Raw genomic sequence first — 11,905 nt, 5'->3', positions numbered from 1 at the left:
CCAGTAGAGATAAAATGCTAAAATGAAGGTGAAAAATAACAGAAACTCACTCAATTTGCATATTTGAGAAGGCTACAAAACATTTTTTATTTTTTTTTCTTAAAAATAGAAGGAACAGAAAAACAATATTAACTATGTGACAGATGAATCCAATAAGACTGACCAAAGGTAACCTCAACAAGCTGAAGTTCAGCTAGCTGGACAACGACACAGATAAAAAATCGACCCGAGAAAGCCTCAGAAGAGCAACTTAGAGTTAGAGAAAACACGAACAAATTGACGCTGAAATTAAACGAGTATAATTATTATATTATTGTGATTACATTTTTGAAATTTAAAATCTCACATTCTTATTTCTTGTTCACTTCTAAGAAGTAGGAGACTTAGGGGCATTTATGTACGTACAAAATATGCCTGCACAAATTTTGATGAGAGTCGACGATAGCAGAGACTGACCGACCACCTCATTCGGTCGGCCACCCCAACCAACCAACTAACCATTTTGCCAAATGAGCTCATCACGAAAATGTGTCAGACATATGAAAATGTGTCATGTATAAAAAAGTGCGAGACATGAAAATGTTACGGATGTACTAAAAGGTGCTAACAAATGAAAATGTGTCATATAGACAAAAATGTACCAGCCATATGAAAGGTGCCAACTATACGAAAAGGTACCAGACATATAAAAATGTGTTGGACATACGAGAGGGTGCTAGACACATGAAAGACTGGTAGACGAATGAAAAGTTGCTAGAGATACGAAAAGGAGCCAGACATGTGAAAATGTTTTAAACATAAGAAAATGTGTCAGACAACAAAATTATGCCAATGAAGATAATAATAAGTTGTAACTCATAGGAGCAATGATATAATTTTTACACTTTTATTCTCATATCATCTATGAATAGGAGGATTTTTTTCGAGGAACAGAGACCATTTGAGCACTTCGGCTATATAGGCATCACTCTCTGATTCTCTTGTAACAACTTTTTTCAATATATAAAATGAGTCTGAAAAATATGACAAATATGAATTTAACAATAAATTTAAAAGCCATAGTTAAAATTTTGCTATTTTGTTAATTTTTGGAAAAATATTAATTATATTTTTAGGAAATTTAACAATTTTTTAAACTAATTATTTCTTAAAAAATATTTAAATAACATTTATTATTGAATGTTTTCTTAAAAAAGAAAACATTCTTTTGGCTAATTCACAACACTAATGTGATATCCTAAGCGGCGCTGATATCAAGTTTTAAATATATTTAAAAGCTATTAAGTCATATAAATTAGAGGCATTTACACATATATCACCTAATTCTTTAATATTTCTATCTACCAAATCAAATCTTTCATATCACATAAAATAATATCATCATTTTAATTTTGAAAATTTAAATATAATTTTCATGATGAACTGTATATAAAAATTGAAGTATAATTGTTCCACATGTAAATATATAAAAATTATAGATACGTATGCAAATTTTCCTAAAAATTATCAAGCAATGTTAATTAGACTTTCTTCAAAACGACAACCATAAAGTCAACAAGTCAAATCTTCCCCTAATAGCAGACTAAGCCCTTTTTTTTTTCCTCACTTCACCTTTACTTCATCTTCTCCAAATTCCAGCCTCCGCATAAATCCTTCTTTTTTCAAAATGAATCCAAATATAATGCTTCTATTATTCCTCCACCCCCTTTTTTCTCTGTTGATTATAGTTCTAGCAACCAACTATAATCCACAGAGTTGCGAGCCCAAGAGCTGCGGCAATCTCACCAAAGTCTCCTATCCTTTCTGGATCCGTGACCAGCAGCCAGACTACTGCGGCTTCCCTGCTTTCGAGCTCCGCTGCGACGAGAAGAAGAACGCCTCAATTCAAGTGGCACAAGAAAGTTACATCGTCCTCAACATCTCCTATGAAAACCAAACTCTTATACTTGCTCGCCCGAGTATCGCCGGCCGCAAAGTCTGCTTTGCTCCTCAAAGCAACCTCTCCCTTTACCTTTCATCCTTAAAAGTTAGCTCAGTCAACCACGAGCTTATTTTTGCCCACAACTGCACGGTGTATCCGTCTGGATATAAGAGGATAGCTTGTCATGGCCGTAACGAAAGCCTTATTTTTCTGGGGGGAGCCTATGGGACGCCGAATGATGACGGTGTCTTCGGCTCATGTCACACGGCGGTGAGACCAGTGTTGAGTTTTCCAGGAGCTAATGTTGAAGACTATGGTAAGCTTCTGGCGTCTGGATTTCTTCTCGATTGGTCTGCGCCAGATTGCTCGGAGTGCAGGGCGAGCCATGGGCAGTGTGGTTATAACATTCATACCCAGAAATTTATGTGTATTTGCTCTGGTCGATTACGTTGGAGGAGTTGCTGTAAGTCTTTTGTTATATTCTTTGTAGCTTTGCTGTTTTAAAAAAAATAAAGAAAATTTATTTAGGTGATGTTTTCCGGCTGGATTTCGTTCAGGTGTTAGTTTTTGTTCTTCTATAGTTACCGAGCTAAAAAGAGTTGTTTTTTTAACTATAACTTGAATGAATTTTGCATAATAGTAGAACATAAAACATGAAATGTTTGACGGCTTATCTATACGGCTATGAAACAAATTGGATGGCTTCTGTCATAATACAATCCAAAGGGGTTATGGATCATTATTGCATCAGAGCACAGTTCTCATCCTAAAATCAAAAGTGGTTAAAACCCAAACAACCATAAACAATCAGAGGGTATATGAGTCTAATTAGATAATAAGATGGAGCAAATAGCTCAATTGTATGCATCAATAACTCAAAAGAATAGAAGGAATCTCTACACAATTTGTGGTAAGGAAATTGAGTTTCATGAGATCTCGATGAAAATTAATGAATGAAATACTAATGATGAGGACGACCATCCAACCACAAGACGGATTCTTCTTTCCTTTCTATTTTGATGCCAAAATGGAGCTGCTTACTTTTGATGACATATTGGTTATTGTTAAGGTAGGGAATTGGCTAACAGTCTTAGAAACCTCTTTCTCCTCTTACAATTATACTTTTTTCTTTTTTTTTTATTATAGAAAATGTGAGGCCTAGCTCAACTTTCTTCGAAAACAGGAAAGAGTTACAAAAAGCTAACAAAATACAATATAGATAAAGAAAAGAAACCCTAAAAAAACGCAACCAAACAAAAATGAAAAGAAAAAACTAAAAACAGCTGAGCCACACTTGAGCTCTATACCACAACCAATCCTAGATCTTTAGAGGATCCACAATCATATGAGAGACGTGCAAAAAAGACAAACAAAAGCAACATAACCAAAACAAGAATCGAAATAAAATGAATTAAATTAGAAAAAAGAAGAAAGTAACAAACAAATAATTTAAAAAAAAAATAGTTGATCTCAGAACTTACTTGCAAATAAATATTAAAATTTCATCTTAACTTATTAAATATATAAAAATATATTCAATACATGGCTGAATTTTAATGTATGTTGGATATCATCATAGATCACTACCAATCACAACAAATAGCCAAGATCCGACAATAAAAATAAAATATACCAATCACAACCATAATCTTAGATCAGATAGAAGAAAAAAATCAAAAGCCAAAAACACAGGTTAAGTGAAGCCAAACCACCAATGAGTTCCAGAAAGCAACACATCCTAAAACTATATAAAGGATTCACGAGATACGAAAATCTCAACATAAGATTATTAAAATTTCATCCGAAAACATTAAATATATAAGAATATATTCCACACATGGTTGAATTTTAATAAAACAAAACCAAATCACATGATTCAGTTAAGACCAAGTAAAAGACAAATTCAAGCCAAGTCTTAAGAAATCCACAAGATACAAAAGGTTCTACATATAATTATTAAAATTCCATCATAACGCATTAAATATATAAGAATATATTCAACACATGGTTGAATCTTAATAAAACAAAACCAAAAACACAAGATTCAACCAAGATCAGGTGATCACAAATTCAAGCCAAGTCTTCAGAGACAAATCAGACAACCAAAAACTACTAAAACCAGAGACACAAGAGAACATACCAGCAGAAAACCAGAAAAAAAAATTCACCAATTGATGTTTATAAAATTGAACAATGTTAGAGTGAAATGAATTTTTTAATTTCCATTTCCTGCTATTATAATAATCAACAGTTGATTTTCTATTCTTGAAAATCCTAGCATTTCTCTCATACCAAATCACATAGGCAATCACTTGTAAAACCAAGGGATAAAACCGTTTAAAAATTTTGCAAGATAAAGTATCAGAATGACAAATAACTTGCAAGATATTACAAGGCATATTGAAAGAATTACTAATAGAAATACTGAGAAGTAAATGTGAAAAAGGACATTCAAAAAGAGATGATCAAGAGATTCAAAATCATTTAAATATAAAACGCAGTTTAAATTATTATGTTTACCTCTTAAAGTTAAAATATTGCAAGTTTTTAGTCCTTTAATAATAATCTTTCAAACTTGAATAGAATACTTTAAAGTAAAACCTTTAAATCAGACAAGCTTAAACCAACTTAACTGAGGGTAGGCATAAAAAAAAAAATTTATGAGAATAGGTGATAAACCTATTCCAAGCACAAACAAGATCATTTGAAATAGGAGTCCTACAGATAGCCTCAATACAATAACTAGGAGCTTGTTGATTAAGAGGTCAATTCCAATAATTATTGTAAACAATATCTTTAAGTATAAAATTGAGAGGGAACTTAAATCAATTAAAAAAAGAAACACCAAATTTCTCCATAAGAGAAACCCCCTCAAGCCAAGGATCAAAATAACAAAACATATTGCAATTATTAGTAACATGAAAACTTAGAGAATACCTGAATTTAGTAGCAATACTAACCAGTTCTTTCGAAAAAAGAGAAGACGTAGAAGAATCCTTCTGCCACAAAGTATCATAATGATTAAAGAATCAATTGCTCAAATAAAAATGACAATTATAGTATTTTCAAATGATTTTGATTTTACACATCAAGTGTATATAATCAAAAGCAGGAAGACCTAAACCACCATTTTTCATAGGCATATTTAATTTATTCCAAGAAATGATATGTAGTTTCTTGCTATCATCAATGTTAAGAAAGATTTGGAAATTAAAGAAGAATTTTTTTTTGTTAAACCTTTAGGCAGTAAAGAAGAACGAAACCAATAATAAAGATAGCTCCAATAGTAAATTTAAGAAGTTGTAATATGCCAGCAACATATAATAACTTTTTTTTTCCGACCAGCATGCCAAGAATTAATTCTATCAATCAAGTTATGACAGTCATAAATAACAAGCTTAGAAGGTTTGATAGTAACACCAAGGTAGTCTAAGGTAAAGGTTTGATAGAAAAACACATTAAACTACTAAGAAATGTTTGAGCATTACTATCCACATTGTTTGAAAAAACAATGACAGATTTAGAAAAGATTATATGAAGATTAGTAGCTTTAGAAAAAAATTTTAAGAGCATTGCTAATAAAATTAATAAGAATATCATTTGCATAATTCAGATGATTAATATAATCATTCCTAGCCAAGCTCTTATGAAATAGAAGAGAAAGAGAATCTATAGTAATGGCAAAAAGATAAGGAGATAAATGACAACCTTATCTTGAACCAATTGAAGAAGAAAAATTAGTTTTTTAAATCATTATTTATAATAATAGAAAAGTTGACATTAGAAGTACAAGCTACAATCCATTTAACAAATCTAATAGGAATACCAATGCGGTGCAGTCTAAAATATAAAAAGTCTCTGTTAACTTTGTCAAAATCTTTATGTATGTCAATTTTTGCACAAAATTTCTTAATACCACTAGAAGAATTAAAACCATAAAGCAATTCATTTGCTAAAATAATATTATCCGCTATATCATGACCACTAATAAATGAGGCCTGGGCAAGATGAATAATCTTAGGAAGAATTATTTTAAGTCTATCAGTTAATAAAATAGCAATAATTTTGTAAAATGTATTACAAAGGGATGAGACGAAAATCAGTTAAGGATTTTGCATTGGTACTTTTACGAATTAAAACAATAGCAGAATGCTTCACTCTATGAGAAAGTTTGGATGCGATAAAAATATGATTAATGATAGCAATACAATCACTTTCAATAATATCCCAAGGATCTTTAAAGAATTTAACAGAAAAACCACCCGACCAGAGGCTTTATTAGAGCTAAGAGAATAAAGCTTTTTTAACATCTTCATTTAAAAAAACTTTAATTCAAAAAAGAAGTATATCATCAGAGACAAAATTACTATTTAGAAAATTGTTTCCCAAACGATGATCATTAGAAATTGGGCCATTAAGCAGATCAGAGTTAAAATTAATAGCTTCCCTAATAATATCACCATGATTATGAATAGAGTTGCCATCAACAAAAATTTTCTTTTATAAAATTAGAATTACATCGAATTCTAGCTTTTTGATAGAGGAAATTAACATCATCTTTACCCTTAGACAACCAAAAGCACTTAGCTCCTTGCTTGGCCCATTTAAACTCACAAAAATTAGCATTAGAAATATTCTTTTGGATAGAAGAAACTTGTTCCAAAAGAACATTAGAAAGAGGAAAATTTTCATACTGAAACATAATCTTATTCTGCTGATCCTTAAGATCATAAATATAAGATAAAACATTAGAAGAATTTCAATGCCAATTCTTAAGAGCCATCTTAACATTACGAAGCTTATTATGAAAAGAAAAAATAGGATCAACTTTCACAGAAAGCTTCCAAGCATTATCAACAATGTTAAAAAAATCTGGACATAAACTCCAATAAGTTTTATATAAAAACTTACTTTGCACATTATAAGAGCAATCAAGAGAAAATAAAATAGGATGATAATAAGAAGAATAAGCATTTAAAACTTTATAATAAGAAAGAGGGAAAGAATTAAAACATTGAGCATTACAAAAAACTCTGTCAAGAAGATATATTATAGGGTTATTCAGTTGATTATTAAATCAACTGAAAGAATAGTCAGAATTTTGAAGCTCAATAAAACCATAATTTAAAATGCAATTATTAATATCAGAGAGTTTACTAGTCAGAGGAGGAACATCCCCCACTTTTTCTTTAATTCTAAGAATACAATTAAAGTCACCAAAAATGTTTCAAGGAGAATTTATGTTATCAACAATACTGCCAATAAAACTCTTAAATATTTTCCCTAGTATAAGCATTATTATCAGTATTTATAGCAGTAACATAGAAATTAATAGAAGAAGAGACATAAACTAGACCATGGATAAATTGTCATCCCTGTTAATAATAGTAAAATCCATTAAGTCTTGATTCCACTTAATCCAAATCCTTCCATTTTTAGCAAGGTGAAAATTATTCACACTACATTCTTTTGAAAAATTCTTGTAATGAGATAAAAATAGAGGATCAGACAATAAAGAAGAATTTAATTTTATTTCCAAAATACACAAGAAATCAAACTTAAAATCTTAAAAAACTTCATTCCAATCAACTAAACAGGCTTCACCATTCAAACCTCTCACATTCCAAGCAGCCAATTTAGGAAAGAACATAAGGAAACTGGAAGCAAGAACAAAATAATTTAGATCCACCCTTTTTATTTCTCATAGAGACATTAGAAGTAGAAGCAATGCCAATAGGGGCATTTCTAATAATATTAGAAGCGGAACCATTTGAATTAGACTGATTACTCACAACCATACCACTGCCTTGAGATGTAACAACATCAGAGTGGACAACAACCACTTTATCCTGAATGGAAATACTATTAGAATGAATAGGAGCATGTAAAGCATGAATATCCCTGTCAACAACATCAAGAGAATTGTCCTACTAAATTCCCTGCAAAGCCAAATTAGGAGGGTCTAAATAGAAACTAATAGTGAGTCTTAATTTAAGTCATCAACATGAGCAACATTGTTAACAACATTATTCTCACGAATAGCAGAAGCAATAACCTCATTAACAACATTATCAACAGGTGAAACAACAGAATATCAACAACAGGAGAAGTCAAGACATCATGAATATCAAAATTAGAAGTCGAATTTAGAATCTTAAATCTATTAGTCCCTTGAGAGAGTCTAACAAAATTTACAGATCTACTTCGATCTCTTAAATTCCCCAACATATTTGGTCTTGACCGATTTCTTCCTCTTAGATTAGGATTCAAAGTAATAGGCAAAGAAGATTTTGGGCAATTAGAAGGATTATGAGAAAATATTGAGCAAACAGTACAAGGAACTGGTTTTTATTCATAAAAAATAGGAATAACATATTCGTTATCTTTAAAAACTAAAGTTATATATTCAAGGAGAGGGTGATATATGTTAATTTGAATATTAACCCTTGCAAAGAAAGCCTTGAACATTAAACAATCAAAGAATCAACTTCAAGGGGAATACCAATTTTATTAGCAATTTTAGAAATCTCATTTTCAGTCCAGCAAAACAATGGTCAATTAGGGAATTTAACCAAAATAAGGATTTCCTTAAAATCTTCGCTAATAGTCTTAAAATCAATTGTCCATTTTTTAGAAATAAAAAGCTTTCCACCAATGAACCAAAGACTATCAAATAAAACCATTTCAAAATCCTTAAGACAAGTAAACTTGAAAAGGAAAAAACCCTTAGATAGAGGAAGAAGATCAACCGAACCATTCAACTTCCAAATCTTACCAATCGACTGAAGAAGTTTTTCTTAAAAAGGCCTTCTGCCTAGAACATACCCAACCAATGCAAGTTCCCAAGGTTTTGAAGAACCTCGACCTCATCATTTGAGAAAGAAATCTTATCTTCTGCTCAAGGGACATAAAAGATCAAAACCACCACTGTTAGAAAGATTAAAAGTAACTAAGCCCTTTGAACTTGATGGTTGTCTAGGAGCAGGTAATCTAGTAAAAAAGGATGCCATAAATCAGAGAAATATAGGAGCAAAACCCCTACAACAAAAAAAATTCAGAATGGGGAGTAATATAGGTATATCCAAAGATTCTCCCTAGAAAGAGGAAAGAAATCCCAAAACCGATATAAGAAAAACCTAAACAAAACCTTGAACGATTTCCAAAAATCACCAAAGAAAACCAAACCAAAGTAAGAATAGATAAACTTAAAAATAGATCTGAAATTTTTTACTAAAGAAAATGAAAAATCATGAAGATAATGAAAGTAAAAGAAAAAACCCTAGAAGATCTCCAAAAATCACAAAATAAACTCGAAACCGAAATAAAAATAGGTAAACTTAGAAATAGAAATGAAATTTTCCCAAGAGAAAGAGAAAAAGCATAATGAAAACGAAACTAAAAGAAGAAATCCTGGAAGATTTCCAACAATTACCGAAGAAAATCAAAATCGAAATAGGAATAACTAAACATAGAAATATAAATGAAATTTTCCCCAAGAGAAAACAAGAAGAAAATGAAGGTAAAAGAAGAAACCCTAGGAGGTTTTCAAAAGTCACCAATGAAAACCAAAACCGAAAGAACAATTGGTAAATATTGAAGTTTTCCCCAAGAGAAAGGGCAAAAAACATGAAGAAAACAATTGAAGAAGAATAAACCCTAGAGTGTTTCAAAGAGTCGCCAGCTCTCTCGCGTCCCCCTCTTACAATTATATTGGTGTAAAAGTTATCATTTACCCAACTGAAATGTTGTCGTGGACTAACACATGGAATACGAAATCCTTATACTATGCCATGTCTCTTATGACAAGCACAATTTAAGCAATTAGTAAAAATTCAGTTTTACACCATCAACCATAAGGAGAAAAATGGATCCTTTGGTTGCAATTGAGAAAAAAGTCTGAGGAATTAGTGCAAGGGCATACTACCTGATTTCACGTGATGAACCTTTTTGCTTGGTATTTCATTCCAAGGACAATCAGTCTATTTAGTTTGTACTGGTATGAAGGCGCACAACAGCCGAGCCTTAGAAGCTGAATTTAGAGAAGATGCCAACTATGAAGGTGGTTACTGAAGCTCTTACGACCATAAAAGGGGAAGTGTTTATATTCTTAAAAGCATATAAGTAGAGCTAGCAACAAGCTAGTAACTCAATCTGATCCCAGATAGTGTCCAATCACACCTAGCACTATTTGAAGGAATTGTGTTTGAATCTCTACTTTTCTGCACAAATTAGCTTTTTCAGAATTCTTTTTTTATGATTGTATATATTTTCTTCTTAGTTTGAACTTGACTGCACATTTTAGTGATCTTACTTTTCTATAAAAAGGGATCAACTGTACTTTAATTTTCAGGTTGGATTGTAATGAATTAGCGCTTAATATCTTCCAAAAAAACCCTCGCTATCATTGTTTCTCTCATTATCTTTGTTGTTTCAACTCTAAGTCGGATACCTGCTAGCTTTCGTCTCCTCCTTATCTGTTTACAATAACCATCCACCTTCTGTTATGTTTTATAGTAGCTTTTGCCATTGGTTTTCTACACCAACAAGGAAATTTAATCCCCATTGTTTGTTTTTATTTCTTTTTATTTAGTGGTGAAGTTCTTCACTACTTGAAGTGTAAATTAAGGGAAAATCAGACGTAACAACAATGACAATAGGGAGAACTAGAGAAGCTATCGAAAATAAATTCAATGGGAAGTGTTTCATAGGAAACCTTAACCATGGGGCGGGCCACTCGGATGCTGCTTGAGCGTTGCTTGGCCAAATGTGCTAATTGTTGTTTAGTTTTGGTGGAGGGTCATTGAGAAGATTGAAGGAAAACCGAAGAGTGGAATTCTGGTTTTATTGTATCGTGCCATGTGTTTACCCCACGATTGCATGTATAATCTGTGATAGTTGCTTTGGTGGTAGATTGTGTATGTTGATGTGGATTGGGATGTCTAAGGAGGTGGGCTGTTATGGGTGTCAAAGTATTTAGATAGCTAATGAAGTGTGGCAAATTGGATGTTGAGAGGTGGCAAACCAGGCTATCGGTATTAATAGAGGGAGTAGAGGCATCAATTTTGTCTCAGACGCGCGCAATCCATTCAACTGACTAGAATCAAGATTTCTGAGGTGCCATTGCATTTGTTGTTTAAGTAGCAGCTTAATTATTTGGTTGGTTCATTCAACTTTGTTCAGTCAGGTCTCGATTGAATGCATAAATGAGGTGTTTTATTTGGTGCAAATCCTTACATGCCAAATGCCCAAAGTCATCCTTCAATCCACTATGCGCTTTCCACAAAGAAGGTTTTGGACCAATGAAAGTTAATTTTATCAAAATGTTCGGAATTTGTTTGTGGATACCACAACATTATCTCTCATAGGAAATCTCTTGTGTCCGAATGGTTGCAACCTCAATAATTTTGGATTTTCTATACTTGTATTTTCCTTTCCTTTGCCAATGTATCCCTCGCCCCACACAACATCACCAATTGCATATTTAATTTGCATATGACTAAGAATGTGTTAAAAAGCTAGGTATATGTTCACTTGAATGCCATGATATTTTTTCTAAGCTTTCGTTGCCAAATTTTATGAAATGAATGCAAAATCTTGTACTTTATCATGAATGCTAAAATGCATGGCTTCTTTCTTGTTGTCTATGCTCATTCTTGAACTTTCATTTAAGTTTATGACGCAGCAGCATCTCTCCCATACGAGCGGGACGCAAAAGCGAGTTGTGGCTTCCACAATCATGTGAAGACCCAACCGAGTGGCCTTTTTTTTTTCTTTACTTTCCAAATTTAGCCATTTTCTCATTTTCTTTCGTTCTTTTCTAGTTTTTTCTTATATATGTGTTGTATTAGGATCTAGAGGGGAGCTTTTTGTGTGAGTTGTTTAAGACAGCCGCCAACATTTGTTTTCTCTCTTCGAGGGCTGTATCCGATGGATTGGATGGTGTTCCTGCTGTATCTCTCTCTTGAGTAGGTGATTATCTTTCCC

The 11,905-nt window shown here is 32.2% G+C and overlaps 1 protein-coding gene across 1 annotated transcript in view; it reads left to right on the top strand.

Annotated features, from left to right (window-relative positions):
* Positions 1–1,600: 1,600 nt before the first annotated feature.
* Positions 1,601–11,905, top strand: part of LOC110032556 (LEAF RUST 10 DISEASE-RESISTANCE LOCUS RECEPTOR-LIKE PROTEIN KINASE-like 1.2) — a 28,875-nt gene continuing 18,570 nt past the window's right edge. The window contains 1 exon segment of the mRNA XM_020736217.1: positions 1,601–2,384. Coding sequence (XP_020591876.1) covers positions 1,667–2,384 — 718 coding nt within the window. The 5' untranslated portion in view covers positions 1,601–1,666.

Source organism: Phalaenopsis equestris, unplaced genomic scaffold, assembly GCF_001263595.1.
Source record: "Phalaenopsis equestris unplaced genomic scaffold, ASM126359v1 Scaffold000972, whole genome shotgun sequence".
Classification (NCBI taxonomy): Eukaryota; Viridiplantae; Streptophyta; class Magnoliopsida; order Asparagales; family Orchidaceae; genus Phalaenopsis; species Phalaenopsis equestris.
The sequence above is the reverse complement of the archived record's forward strand: the minus strand, read 5'-3'. Positions and strand labels throughout refer to the sequence as shown.